This window comes from Ruditapes philippinarum, unplaced genomic scaffold, assembly GCF_026571515.1.
Source record: "Ruditapes philippinarum isolate M1 unplaced genomic scaffold, ASM2657151v2 ctg7112_1_1_1_1, whole genome shotgun sequence".
Taxonomy (NCBI): Eukaryota; Metazoa; Mollusca; class Bivalvia; order Venerida; family Veneridae; genus Ruditapes; species Ruditapes philippinarum.
The window spans coordinates 38,962-55,141 of NW_026852665.1; the positions used below are offsets into that span (position 1 = coordinate 38,962).

Consider the following 16,180-nt stretch of genomic DNA (forward strand, 5'->3'; position numbering starts at 1 on the left):
ATAAATAAATTTGAATACACACCTTTTAGCAAAAAAATCCAATTTTTTAAACACTTCTTAATAAAATGTCGACCCCAGGAAGTAAATATTTCACGTATCATTTATTGTATCAAGCCGGGGTTTGCTTAGTTTTTAAACATTTGACACTGTAAACCGTTATCTTCTAAACAAATACAGATAAATTGTACGTTTGATCATAACTGTTTCGCTGTTTTATCTAAAGCTGCATATAAATTTTGTCATTTTTATCAAATCGTAAGATTAATTTGGATTCATTCTGAAGTACTTCCTTTTAAAATTAAGTAAAGTTATCTGTAACGGGTGAAAGGTCATCACATTTTTGCTGTGTGTTTTTTTAATATTAGCATGCCGGGTTTTCGGTGCTTTTATAAATATTTATTTCAGCAACTTTCCGTCAAAATCGAATTTAGTGTGACAAAAATAAAGTTAAAAATCACAGTGACAATAAGACATGAGCTTCCCTTTCAATGTTCACATTGTAGGTGCAATCCAAATGTTTTTTTCCGTTTTTTTATGTTGTTTTTTGTTGTTAATTTTCTTTTAAAAATTGTCTTAATGAGAAAAAGGTATTTTTTTTTCACTATTGTTCGTATCAAACTTTGCGTATTAGATAAACTATATAAGTTCAGTGTAAGATCGGAATATATTTCACCGAGTGAGCACCAAAAGGGATATTTCACGAGTGACGCGGCCACGAGTTAAATATGAACTTTTGGTGTTCACAAGATGAAATATATTTCGATCTTTCACTAAACTAAACAAATTTTCTTTTTAATATATGCAAAGAAACGTTTTAAAAAGACATTAAACCTAATACTGAATGACTAGCGCGACAAATAATAATACAACGTGACGTCATTCACGACATCATGTCATTTAAGTTGGTTCCCAGTACTGTGCACTTAAACAACGTAAGGGGCTAAAATTCAAAACAGTTTTTTCACAGTTTGAAACAGTGAAATTATCAGTTTTATATCACTGGTATATTTTTATAAACCACCGAAAAGCATGTAATAAAAGTTTTGAATTAGCGATATCAACATGAATCTTTGTTGGTAGATAGATCTCATTGAGTTAAAGTTCATTACAAAAAAACATAACTCTGTTTTGCCCAATTTTTTAATTATCTCCCCTTTTAAAAGAAATATTGTCCGGAAAATAACTCTAAAACTACAAGAGATATCAACATGAATCTTTGTCGGTAGATTGATCTAAATGGGTAGATGTGCAGTGCTTAAGAACTTGAACTCCACCTTGCCAAATTTTGTAGTTATTGCCCTTTGTTCATTTTTACATTTTGAACATAACTCGGAAACCATAGTAGGTATCAACAAGAAACTTTGTAGGTTGATAGATCGCATTGATTAGAAGTGCAGTGCAAAGAACAGTAAAATAGAGAAGATAAGAACTCTGCTTTGCTTTATATTGGAATTATTGCACTATGAACTTTTTCAAGGGACATAACACAAGAAACTACAAGAGGTGTACTTTCCTGTGTACAAAACCTATTCGGGGAGCATCACCCGGCTCAAACCGGGCTCTTGTTAAAATATGGCGGAGAATTGCAAAGTGTTGTGATTGGTCATCGATTTATCAATAATAGAAATAGGTTAATCGACATAAATGAAGAAAAGGACGGACTATCATAAAGACGACAGTAAGACGAATCTTTATCATTCCAATTACAATAACGACTACTTAAATGACTGACTACTTCATTAAGGTGTTCAAATACTACTTTAAGTTGATTAAAGCAGCATGATATAAAAATACTGATCACATTGAATGTTTACAGCTCAGGTTATATTAAGGCATACCTGAAATAAAACAAATATAATGTAGTACTTTGTACCCTATGACACTTGCATAACTGAGCTTGTTCATGGACGGTACTGGAAAGTGCAAGTTACCATCTACGCCCATGTGTACTTTATTCTATTACATCGGACAAATACTGTGATGATCTGAAGTATTCTACCAGTCATAAACTTACAATAAGCTGTGTTTCAATAAGAAATCAAAATACAAACCCATTGCTACGGTTATGATATGTAAACGCTCATCCTATTGTATCCAAAATATTTTTCACAAGTTCACATGGGTTTTGACCTGGTACATTTACGGAATAACGATAGTATCCTTCATCTGTCTACCACATCTGGCATGGTTCACGGATTAAAATTGTTAAATAATCCTTGGTTGCATGCTTTAATCGTCTGCTTGTTCCTTTTTGACACACAATTGATCCCATGCAATAACTTCCGAAGAAAACAGATATTACATTTTACCATTCAACCAATGATATTTAAAGCTTCTATCCTTCACATTATAGTTTGGGCGTGTTTGAAACAAAATATTATCAAAAGAAAAAATTCAACCACAGGCTTATACATTTATATTGAGCTAGATTATTAAACTTGTCCGAAGAAAGAAATTTAATTTAAGTTTTTGCAATGTTTATGATGCTGTTAATTTAAACCGTTGCAACGTTTTATTTTGTCAATATTGACTTAAATTATACACACACCGGTTAACTGGCTGCAAGTAGATCCATTGGTTGCGGGTAGAACATTGGTGGTATTTGTAAGTTTTTGCACATTTACAAATAGTATTGATCATTCCTGTGAAGTTTTGATGAAATTGCACAAGTAGTTTCTGAGGAGTAGGTCAAACAAGCTTCTGTGTAGCTGGCAGCACAAAAACGCACCTTTTTATAGATGGGCAGTAACTCGACCAAAAATCATTCAAGCGGAAAACCTGTGTAGTATGCATTAGTACTTGGCTACCAATTAACCTTATGAAGTTTCATTGACATTGCTTTAGTGGTATAAGGAAAGTAGTACGGACACATTTTATTATTTTTACATCATTTTTATTAAAGGGTAATAATTCGGCGAAAATCATTCAACCGGAAAATCCGGGTAATATGCGCAACAACTTGGGCTACCAATCAAGTCCACAGTATATAAACGATTTGTAGCCAAACCGGATCTTGAGAGAAGACCTCAACATCGTTCCTAACAAAGAGACGGGATGACCCATAAAACTTTTAAAGACGGCTTGCACTTAATAAGTGAAGTTATGTTAACATTTAAATCATTTTAAGAAATAGTTTATTTTTGCTCCATAACCTGCTTCGTTCAATATATGCGCATTAAACGCTGTGCTCTTAACTTCATGTTTTGTTTTTGTCAACACATGCCGTTTACACAAGCAAGTTTATGCCTAAAATTGTTTAACTTCACTATAACTCATATCTGAATCTTAACTTTATTGTCTTTACCGCATGTTACTGAACAGACACTCGTATAAATATATTTGAATATTGATAAAACAAACTTTCTGATGACTATACCCGTCTTGCTAAAACAATTTTAATGATTTGTACCCTACTTGTGTTTCACTGAACCATAACTTGCGAGTCACTGTTGACAATTTTATTGTTTTTGTCCTTTGTTCCAAATTTCATCGCAAAGAATATGAAGCTATTGTGCTTCAAGAGCTTGACACATCTGTTAGATCTATATAAGTAACTAATGCTGCACATGAATGGAGCTTAATCATGTTTTCACTGTCTATTGAAATACCAGCATGAAGTAGCTTGTGATACGAATCAGAAAGATAACAACCCCTCATTTTCATTTACCATTTATTTTTCTTCGGAAAGATATAAAGCTAAGCTATATCATAAGTACTATAAACGTTTCTACTATTTATTATATAACGTCACGACGTCGTATCAATCTTCCTCGAAAGATTATAACAGGATTTTTGCCAGATTACTTATTTCAACATGTTGGAAAGCTTTACACCTACCGTTGATTTCATAATGATTTTCAAAAACACCGGTTTTATATTCTCAGAAATGCATTGACTATGTCTTCCTGGCAGGAAAACTAGGATCGGATCACTCTTGATAAATCAGTTAATGGAGTTTCCTGTATATTGTTGTTAAATGTCTAAAAGGTAGTTTTCACTCTCCATTTACTTTTAAATAATTTAAAGTCGTGCCACTGTATACATAAGGTAATTACTTAGTTTTCTTTTCACACAACTTAAAAAGTTTATCATTGGCTATATTTATCTTAACACAAAAGTCCAGTTCATTTCTATTAATTGCTAAATATATGTACATGTATTTCAGATAGATTTGGATGAATCATTTGCAGTTGGGGGTCTTGACAGTAGCTCAGTGTAACAAACACTCACTGCACGCCCATGAAAACACAACATGAATGTTTGATCTGTGGAATAAGTGTTGACACATAGTTTAATCATCATTTAAATCTTTGAACACACTCACATGTCAGGGTGCAGATAAATTTTGTAAACTCAAAAGTAGGGTTCAACGTTCACAATCACAAGCAAGTAACGTTCAGTTTACGGAATCGATCAACATAGTAAAACCCTTAATTTGTATTGTTCAAAATACAGCAATATATTTTAAGATGACTAAATTATCGTTTGTTATTGATAACTTTATTAGTTCGATATCATTACCAAATGTTTAACTAAATCAATCTTGAAATATGACGGATTTTTGTTCGTGTTCAGTGTTGATCACCTGGAAGTTGTTCGTGAGTTTCGATTATTTTATAGCCTTAAAGCTAGCATTTATATTTTGCATAACTTAAATGGTTTAAAACAGTTTCTCTTCTACGATATAAATATAGATTTACTAACCAAACATCAAAAAGTATCAATATAAATACCAATATATTAAACAATTTAAGCGGCAGAAAATGGCTGACACTAACATCTTCTTACAAGATCCGGTTGGGGTTCAAATCGTTTATATAATGTGAAGCATGCAATGCTTCATTGGAATTGCATTAGTTGTATCAGAGAAGTAGTCTAGACAAACTTAAAAAATAAAAATACTAATCATTCTTTAAAGTTTGGATGAAATGGCACCAGTAGTTTCTGAGAAGTAGTCGGGACAAAATTATGTGTAGCTTGCAACACACAAAACACTTTTTATATTCAAGGGCCAAAACTCGGCTAAAATTATTCAAAACTTTTAAATGTGCGCAAGTACTTGAGCAACATATCAATCCTGTAAAGTTTTATTAAAAATTGCTTTAGTGGTATAAGACGAGTAGCCCGGATAAACTTTAAAAATAAAATTCATTAAAGGGCCATAACCTGGACAAATATCATTGAACCGGAAAAAGCCGATGATTTGCACAACTTAACTTGGTACTTATCATTCCTGAAAACTTTAAATGAAATTGCACTAGCAGGTTTTGAGAAGTAGTACGGACAATTCTGTGACGGACAGACGGACGGATTGACAAACAGACAAACGACAGAGAATGATTCCTATATGTTTCAACTACTCTGTAGATGCGACACAAAATAACGAGAAGCAAAACGGGTGAAAGTATAACAAGATTTTTATTAAATTGTGGAATCGAACGTGTCACAACTGTGATTCAACGCCCACTGAGTTAACCGTGGTTCACGCTTAATTCTATTGATGAAGCGTATAATTATTAAGCATATATTCTGTCAAAGTAATAGAAAGAAGCTGATTTGTACGATGGGGCATAGCTCCTAATTATAAATCAGATTGCCTCGTGTTTTGATGTTGTCTGATATGTTTGTTTTTGTTATTGTATTGTTTGATATGAATTAAAGTATTTCTATTAATGAATCCACCCCGAAACAGTTACATAGATAACTTCATCGTTACCATTAATATTATAAATGCCATTTATAAATATTTACTGCAGATTTTCCTAGTTTTGCTAGAGTTTTTATGTGAAACAGAGAAAACATTGATTCTCTTAAGAACGCCCAAATAGCCGTATTTCAACAATTTTAACTTAGCTTTACCAGTAAAATTTTACATTAACTCGTGTAAGGTATACTTAAAGGCGAATGCAATTCTTAATTAATTGACTACACATCATGTGAAAGCAGATGCTTTGACGCATAGCAAAAGTAACACAATCAGGAACTAAATTAGCAAATATACTTCATATTGTATTACATGTTGACTCATCCTGCAATATAAACATTGACATGATCGAATGATGAGGGGGATTTCGAAAAAGACACCTTATAATTTGGTGAGAGAGATTAAATTGTTTATATTTTATTGTCTGTATATTAAGTCATTAAACGATTGCATGGAATTCGTACGGCTCAGGAAATAACTATGAGTCATTTTGTCCGTTTCGTTGTTAATTGCTGATTGCGCCAATGTACATTTTTTATCTCGTTCATCCTAAGTATTCTTTCATATCAGACTGGCGTTTCCATTAGTTTTACCAATACCAGAAATAACATCTGGCATGGAAGATGCCAGATGAGTCGCGTGCTGTTCAATGGCACACTTAGGATGTATGAATGAAGTTGTAATTTCATACGCTGTTGTAAGACAATTTTTATAGTAGTTTCCTTTGAAAATTTAGATACATAATTTTAAAAGAAAAATGCATTTGGTAGAATATGCAAGAAAAATATCTGACATATGTTTGCGGTTCGGATAGGAATATGATGCCAGAAGCATTTTAAGCGAAACGGATGGGTGTGATCGACCTCGTTTTCGAGTATACTGACATTGTTTAGGGTCGTAGGAATGCAGAGGGACGAACAGACGTACTAGTAATCCAAACAAATTTTGTATTTGCTTTTAATTCTGTAGCAGGAGGTAAAACAACTCTGATTAGAGATTAACGAAAATGGCGGAAGATATATTCGAAAAAAAACACAGAATACTTTGATGATAGCTTGAACACCACCAATTCATTCATATCTAATTAACATTTGTAATTAAACATAAGGATATTCCTATTATTAAGTAAAACTAACTACATTCTGTAAGCACATTTATTTATCAATGTATTGTATTTGAGTTTTGTTTGTAAAATTGTCGTGAATTTCCTTTTAATTTCATTTAATAATCCAAATAATCCAAGACATTGGGAAAAAAATTCCCTTTGAATATTAATTTCTTTCAATCTATTTTTACTTAACCGCTTAAAGAACAGAAAAACTTTTTATTAGGATTATACATAAGTGTATCATCTTAATGGGTAAACATGAGCAAAAAGCATGTCACCTACGTAGAAAAATTTGAAAAATCTATTCATTTATTTTACATTATTATAAATACACGACAAGTAAGGTAATAAGTATTACAACATTTTATTACGTATGTCATATTATCTAGAAATGAATTTCAGATTACAAATGCCTCTTTTTATATATTTGCAAAAGATAGCGATATCATTTGTACACATGTATTTGAAAAAGTAAACAATTCATGCAATTTAAACACAGATGAGATGGCATAATAAAACCGTTCAATCTATTTGTGTATAAGCCTTATCTGTAATTAACAATGACATATACAAAGTTGACTTCATCTATTATATCTCTTTTTTGTTGCAAAATAAACAATAACGCTGGTTTCTTAGTAAAGTATTACGCGTATACCTCCCTGTTTGTATTCTCAAAAGTTGTAATTAAATTGTAAGTTTTTAATAAAACTGTATGTAATTTCTTTGGTAATGCGTCAAAGTTATTTTCATATTCAATTGAATATTTTATATATTCTATACATATTCAAAACAGAACTTGTGCTAATATCCCAAAACTTGTCTTCGCTTAAAAATATCTGTCTATATACATATAAATTTAAAAGACCGCAATCCAGAGACCATCGGTCCAATGAGCACATTTTTCATAAGTACATGTATATATTTCAAGTATTAGTCAAATATTGATGAAAAAGAAATTTATTATTTCAATGTTCCATCAAAATAATTCTTACAAAATAAAGAACTGTTATTGATTTTGACTAACATTCATATGATGAAATATAATACTTTGTTTAAGAACAATTAATCATCTACTCTATACAGGCATGCCATGTACCTCATCCGTACATATAATTCTTCCCTTGTTTTTGTCAAACACACTCTAAATACTAAATTATTTCAACTTTACGGTTGAACATACTTCAAGTATGGACAAACAAAATCACAATATAATACGAACATATATATCTAATATCTAAAAGTTTGAATCTGTGATTGAAATGTCATAATCCTGTAACACGCACATTATCTTCTTCGTTCTGTTGGTCTTGATTATCTGCAACATATAAACATTTAATATCACATATAACTTTTGTTGACAATATACTTAAGCATTTCTGTTAGTATTTGAATTGAGTTGATGTGTAGTAATTTGCAACTCGCTTCAGATAGAAATGTTAGTCAATGTCAATATTCTTTTAATATAGTGGTACATATTTCTCATTAGATGCGTACTCATTTAATACGATATTAAAGTTTGATATGCAGAAACTATCTAGCTTATTATTTGAAACCCTTTGTCCTAGACATCACATGGCAGAGTACTTGACTCAATATTATTTTCACCAGTGAATGCTAAAATGACATGTTACGGCACTTTTATGCCGGTATTATTTATAGAAACAAAATTTTAATAACAGCACATACATTTTTAAAGAGTTGATTAAATGTTGTTTCTTAATCAACTATACACATATTATTTGCAATTATCCAAGTTAACATTTTTCAGTTTAAGTTGTGTGACTTGAATGATTTTTTTGGTTACCGTGTGAAATGTCAATTGTATCGTAAGTTGTCTCATCATCTACTTGTGCCATATTGCGATGGATTGTTTTGTAGTAGTTTTCACTTTCATTCCTGTTAATTATAAAAACAATTCTTTGTTTAACATACATAACGAAAAACTTTAATTAGGGGGTGGTCTCAAATCCGATATGTAGATTTATGTATTACAAAATTATTTAGGTTTATAAAGCGTAGTGAATCTCCCTCATTTTAAAAATTAAAGAGGGACGCCCTACAGAACAACTCAAACAATAATTTAAAAGTAAAAATAGAAGACTTGTTCGACGAGGTCTGGTTATGATATTAAATAATAAGAACAGCGTATCGATCCTAGCAGCGAATAAGCTGAATTCTCTGTTTTATTTTGTGAAAAATACTTATATGCACGTACCCATAATCAAATATCATACAAATATGGACTTTTAAGCTGTTGAGTATGATGTGATATGTACTGAAAAAATGATATTATTTTTTCAGTACATATCACATCATATTCAACAGCTGAAAAGTCTTTTCCATAATTTGGCCCTTTCGTTTAAGTGAGCGCATTGGCACGCTAATTCGTATTGTTCTTTAAAATGTTAAGACTGTTAATAAAATAGACTTATTTGACTCTTATTTACGAGTCAGTCAACGTTTTTTTCTGAATAATAACAACACACTTTGCGTGACGTCACCTCATATTCTCGAGTCGTTCAGGGGATTTCCAGAAAAACTATTTTTAGAAGAAAAAACCGGTGAATTTACTGTGAAAATCTTTTTTTTAGGAATAAACAGTGAACATACTCTGATATTGACCTGTTATTTTTGACAAAAAATGCTTGTTAGCCAATCAGGGAAAGGCATTTTAAAGATATTTATAGATTTTATAATAAATTCATTTATCTTTACAACAAATAAAACAAGAAATATACCGTTTGACTCGTTGCATCCTTTGTTTATATATAAGAACAACCAACAACAACAAAATGCCAATCACTACAACACCGCCAGCAACTGAGCCTCCGATAACGACAGAAGATGAATGAACCGCTGTCTTAGCTGCTTCTATTTCTTCTATACCCTCTGAGTAGAAAATGTAAAAGAAACGTTGCAAACTCTTTTTATCCAGACTATACGTCCATGTATGTCAGCTAATCCTTAGATTAATATGGATAATTAAAGTAAAAAACAAGCATTTGTTGTCAACTAAAGACTCCTGAATTAAGACTTCACAAGATGAAGACAAAATCATTAACACAGCATAGACAATGTGTATATCATATAACTATATATAATTAATTGCGTTGAAATCAAATGAGTTCATCAGTTTTGGCTGATCAATAGAAATACATGAAGAAATGTAGATTTTCTATTTTGTGAATAAGTGAGATGGTTTTGGTAAAGATGCATAGAAAATACTTACCTATGTTACAATGTACACCACGATATCCATATCTGCATTTACCAGGACAAATACCATAGTCGCTGCTACAAGTGCTCTCCTCACAATAACACACTTGTTTGCATTCTTCACCGAACGTGCTCTCAGAGCAGCCTTGAAATGTTAACGTTAATTTGTTAATATCAATCCAGTTGCCCTCAGGTTCAGAGAGGACACTACACAGGAGAATAATAATTATTATCACTTCTTTTTAGTTTGTAAAGTCACTTTTAATTCTAGTGCACCATGTAACTAAATATGTTGTATTTTGTATAGGTAATAAAAACTAATATTGTCCCAATCAAGTATTTGTTCGGGGTAATAAAATAAATAACACATAGGTTTGTGAGTAACAGCAAAACTGTTACCCGTCGTAAAAGTACGGTTTCTCGAGGCGCATTTTTCTCGGGATGATACTTTTACTATTAGCTATCACAAACAAATGAATGTAAAGGAACAAGCAAATTAAGATATTCAAATATTTCGTAAACTTCCGGCAATAAGTAAATTAAAGGAGTTGCTGTAGTATAAATCGGTTATTAAATATAGGTTGCCGACTAATTTATGCGGGAATATTCTCGTACTTCCGATTGGTATTTCAATAACCATTGGCAAACAACGGTCATGATTATCATATTCTGTTCTCTCTAAATTAATTCAACTACACATCTTTATAATGTATGTGCAAGGTAAAAAGAAGGTACACATGTATATCAATGAATGTATAAAATTGTTCTGAATAAGTATGGTTGTACTTTGCAATTTTCAAACAAATTGTACTGTATTTTTCATATTTACTTTCATTACATGACTTGCCCATCCAACCAAGTTTACAAATTGGTGATTGACAGTAACCATGTATTGTCTGGCAGGGCTTATTATCAGCACAGTGACAGAATTGTACACATTCCTTTCCAAATGTCCCATCAATGCAATCTGTTAAGTATAGTTTGTTATCTTCAAAATTGTATTTTTTATGTTCACACATACCATTATTTCATGAAGGCGTTGAGGATCCGCTTCTTAGATAAATAAAAAGTCTAAATCGTGGTATGCATAGCATAAGTTATAACCTTTGCTATGGTGAGTATATGTCAATGGATGCAATTGTTATAAATCGATTACAATACAACCATCAAATACAATGTCATGTACTTACGTTTCGCAAAGATATAATACATAAATAATAAAGGAAGGTCATTAGTTAAAACTCAATCCTACATCCATAAAAGCATATAATTCAGCCTCTATACAAGTTCGAGTCGATTCAGAATCCGTTGTAAAACACAGTGTTTACATGATGACACAAATGTTTAAATTGAAAAAACAAACACCAGCATGGTTTAATAAGCAGGTGTCACAGGTGTACAAATTCACCTTTATCATCCCTATATCCCCTATATACTAATACTCTATCATTAAATTTGATTATAAAAAGGAATATATTTTGCTACAGGTAATTTTCCTCATATGTTGCATTTGTAAATTGCTTACATTTAATGTTAATTGACTTATATTATTTGAATTCTGAGACCATGTCTTATATTATATTTGTACTTGTGTAATATGTACATGTATATGTTTACAATATTTAAATGCACTACAATTAAACAAAATATTTTTGAAAGAAAACAAGATTTACTGTGTACGTTTGGTTTTTTAACCTTAACTTAAATAATTAAATTAATTATAATAAAGGAATATATTTTGCTACAGCTGGAAGTTGATTTGATCCGTCATCCCCTGACCCCAGATCTACGAAACTCTACCGTTGAGGCGGTCTAGATTCAAGACTGCCCTAGATTCAAGAGGTCTGGCGCCTCGGCGACACAGTGGTGGAGTTTACCTGTCTCATTGCAAATATCAAATGCATGTGGTGTTCAAGCTTATCAACAAAATTCTGCATAAACATAATTACATAAAACATATTTTGTAAAAAAATAAGAATACAATATTGTGATAATAACAAATCAACACTTACTTCCTTCAATAACAATAACTTCGCAAAGTGTTAGAACGCCCGGTCTTTCTATTTTAATATATCTTGCTAAAGTATTATTCAATGTTAGCTCATATCTATTTTCTTCGATCGTATGTAGGGAGTCATTGGACAAGACCATTTCAGGTTTATCATCAGCGGTGTTATTAAAAAGAAGAAGTTTGAAGCCTTTTAGTTGTTGATACGAATCCTCTGAAAAGAAAATGCATTAATAATGTTCTTTCATATCACAATATATATATTATATATTTTTTTTTATTTAAATATATAACTTTTTCAGTATGACATATAAACGAATGTAGTATTTTAAATGCATATGTTCTGACAAATTTTATGTGTGTTGTTATCAAGTTACCGTTGTTCCTTCCAAAAATTACTATGCTTTTCAGCGGATATCGTTTCCCTAGATCTAACAACCACCAAGATAACGGTGAATTATTTGTTATACTACAACATTGACATTTATCCGGATCAGGGCCTAGTTGTCCATCAACAGCAAATGTCGAGTTAGTGCTTTTGGCTTCTGAAGACATTTGTGTGCTAACCTGGTGCCTTATCCTCCGAATCAGATTTCCGCCTAAAACAATGAACAAAGTCAAAATTGAATTGATATAACGATAAATCAGCCCCAAATGGTAACATCTTTTTGCAATTGGTATTTTTAGAGTAAATACATAAAGGTTAACTCCCAAACAGATATCGATAATGAAGGGACATTGACTAAATATTCATTAGTATTGTATTTATAGATTACAGTTATATCCAACAGTCATATGTTGTTTAAGTGTAAAATATATACGCTCGTAAAATAAAACACACTCGATATTATATTTACGAGGTGGCGTCAAAATGTAATGCAATATGAAGTATGTTTATGTTTTCTAATTTAGCTCATGATGTTTTTGTTTGTGTAAGTATAGCTCGGAACATCTGCTAAAACTGTTGATAATTGTATTTGTAATTTTCATGGCAATAAGCAAGGAAGTGCAACAAATTACATTATGAGGTAGGTGCATGAGTTCAAAAGTGTATACGTGTCAACTTAAAATGACTGACTGACCAAAACATCAATAAAATCAAGACTATCATTAACAAAGATGCCAGTCTTTCATTTTCCCAGATAACTCATATCGAAGGAATTTCAAAACGGGTAAACTGACACAAATCTAGAAAATTAAATGTTAGGCGAATAAATGCCCGATAAATACTCCATTTTGCAACAGTTGACCAGAAGAAGGAACGAAGAAACTGCGCTTGGAAATTAAATTACTTGAAATGTTTTCTAAATATGACAGGCGTCGTTTTTTCAAATTTGTGACTTGGTGATGAAAGCAAGTTTCATTATAGCTGCTCAATTTGTTATGATTATATCACTAAAGTTAAACGCTAATCAGTAATCACAGTGTCAAAAGTATTGCAGGAAGCTAAACAAATGTATAGATATGTACGAGTGTGAAGTTTTAAACGTCACTGATTCCGAACCACTTTTCAATCTCGACTGTGTGTTCGAATCACGAACGTCTGCGTTCATTCTTGTGAGGATATTATCCAGCATGCCTACGGAAGACCGGTAGTTCAATTCAGGTACCCGTTTGACTTTAAGTATGCATGGATTGGCACCGAAGCCCTTTTCTATCCGTCAAGTATAGCTGAAATGTGGCCATATAACTCCCCTATCATGATATTCCTTATAACTTAACTTATACAGACAATTGTTTCATTGTTATGTTCACATATTATTCAGTGCTTTCGAAAAATGCCCCTCTTAAACTTAAAACAGATTCCAAAATCCGAATAGAAATAAAGAAACAAAAGATGTTGTTACTCGTGTGCCCATCATATCTTATCCTTTCTTTTACATGTATAGATTATTGCTTTCAAATATCTTGACAACATAGAGTACAAAAATTATGTATCATTTTACCAAAATTTACTAATAATAAACATGGTAACGAACTATATGTTAGCGACTGTTTATTTTACTCCCTCCGAAAAAATATACTTGAACATTATTTGTTGAATAAAACATGTGTGTGTACCTTTGTCACAGCTGAGGCCATGCCAACCTGGATCGCATAAACCAGTACAGTGTCCAGTTATAGCATCACAACTTGTGTTATCGCGACAGTTGCAAACAGTTGAACAGTTAATACCAAATCTTCGATGGTCACAAACTGGAAAAGAATAATAATAATTACAATCTTACCTTACTTAGTAAGCGAACAAACTAGAAGTTTGAACTAAGTAACTATTATATAATAAAAGTAGCGTCATACCAAATCGTCGGTAGTCACAAACTTCAACGGAAAAAAACAACATATAAATTATAATCTAACCTTAGTTTTTAGGCGTTCAAACGAGCAAGTCTAAATAATTTTCAAATTTATATGATAGGATAGATAAGCGTGTATGAAAAGCTCCTTAAAAAGTATCACTTTTGCAATAACATAAACTGCATGCTCTAAGCTTAATGTATACAAAATGGTAAATTACTTTACATATTGAAATTGAAGGCAAACGTACCCTCCTCTTATGATCTACATCACAATATGTTCTACATTTTCTTGAATGAAAAAGTTGTTTGTACCTTTGTCACAGCTGAGGCCAAGCCAGCCTGGATCGCATAAACCAGTCTTACAATGTCCAGTTATAGAATTACAACTTGTATTATCACGACAGTTACATACAGATGAACAGTTTACACCAAATCTTCGATGGTCACACACTAAATAAGAAAAAAAGCCATAAGAATTATGATCTAACCTTACATGGTTAGTGAGTAAGCTATTAGTTCTAACTAATTTACAAATTTATTATTGATAAAGAAAACGTGTACACAAAGCTCTTCAAACTTTGTTACTTTTACACTAGCATAATCTCAGCTTAAGTATTCAGAAAGCTGAGGCCACGCCAACCTGGATCGCATAAACCTGTCTTACAATGTCGAGATATAGCATTACAACTTGTATTATCACGACAGTTACATACAGTTGAGCATTTAATACCAAATAGTTGATAGCCGCATGCTTAATATGAAAAAAGCAATCTAACCTTAGGTTATACATGTTCAAGCTAGCAGTTCTAAATAATTTACAAATCCATAACATGACAAAAAAGCGTTTATGCAAAGCTCAGAGCAACAGATAAGGTGCGTACAGACCGGCAGAGACCGTTGATTTTGCGGAGACCGTCGATAAGTAGGTCCCAGCTATATCAATGGACGCTTTGGAAAGCAATATGGCGTCGTACAAAAGGGAACATGATTTGAAACAAAACAGTCGCAAATAATCAAAAATCAGTCAGAAAACGAACTTGTTAAACATATTATGAAATACAACATGAGCATTTCATATAAAAAATAAAACAACTGTGAAAAGTTCTTGTAAATTGTTAATCCTATTTTCTTTTTAAAACAGTTAAGATATCTAAATTTAATTTTATTGATATTGAAACCATAAAATTCATATCTTCATAATTGAATACCCAATTGATCTTGAAATCATAGGGTATCGAGTTTTGGAATACCCAAGTAAATGGAGCCAATACCCAATTCCAAAGGAAATGATGGAGTAATACCCAATTCACTTTTAAAGCTTATCTGTTGCTCTGTTAAGCTCGTCAAACAATCTTACGTTTGCAATAACATAAATACAAAACCGGGAAAAGAACATACCAACTACATATTGGTTCATAAAGATACGGTTCTATTTCTTGTTGAATAAAAAGTTGTTTGTACCTTTGTCACAGCTGAGACCAAGCCAACCTGGATCGCATAAACCAGTCTTACAATGTCCAGTTATAGCATTACAACTTGTATTATCACGACAGTAACATGTATTTGAACAGTTTATACCAAATCTTCGGTAGTCACAAACTTCAAAAGAAAAAAAACAAACACAAATATTATGATCTAACCTTATTTTTGTCGCGTTCAAACTAAACTAACAATTCCAAATAATTTCCAAATCTATAATATAATAGAAGAGCGTGTATGGAAAGCTCCTGAAATCTTGGTACTTTTGCATTTATAACAAACATTGCATGCTCTAAGCTTAAAATTTCAAAAAGGTGAATTTCTGTATTCATTTAAATTAAAGTCAAAACAATCAGAGATATCACATA

The 16,180-nt window shown here is 31.8% G+C and overlaps 1 protein-coding gene across 1 annotated transcript; it reads right to left on the reverse strand.

Moving 5' to 3' along the window:
- Positions 1-6,962: 6,962 nt before the first annotated feature.
- Positions 6,963-15,750, reverse strand: LOC132720495 (protein draper-like). Its single transcript, XM_060704650.1, has 9 exons — positions 15,732-15,750; positions 14,646-14,783; positions 12,414-12,635; positions 12,041-12,250; positions 10,858-10,995; positions 10,042-10,173; positions 9,551-9,701; positions 8,617-8,708; positions 6,963-8,127 (listed from the first exon to the last, which is right to left on the reverse strand). Exons 1-9 carry the CDS (start codon positions 15,748-15,750, stop codon positions 8,075-8,077), a joined length of 1,155 nt encoding a protein of 384 aa, XP_060560633.1. The 3' UTR covers positions 6,963-8,074.
- Positions 15,751-16,180: the final 430 nt, after the last annotated feature.

Bases quoted from the DNA above. Each gene is read 5' to 3' on its own strand.
- LOC132720495 (XM_060704650.1), bottom strand. The intron at 12,251-12,413 runs GTAACTTGATAA...TTTTCTTTTCAG, and splicing joins AATTTTTGGAAGGAACAACG to AGGATTCGTATCAACAACTA. The intron at 10,174-10,857 runs GTAAATATGAAA...TAACATTTCAAG, and splicing joins GGGCAAGTCATGTAATGAAA to GCTGCTCTGAGAGCACGTTC.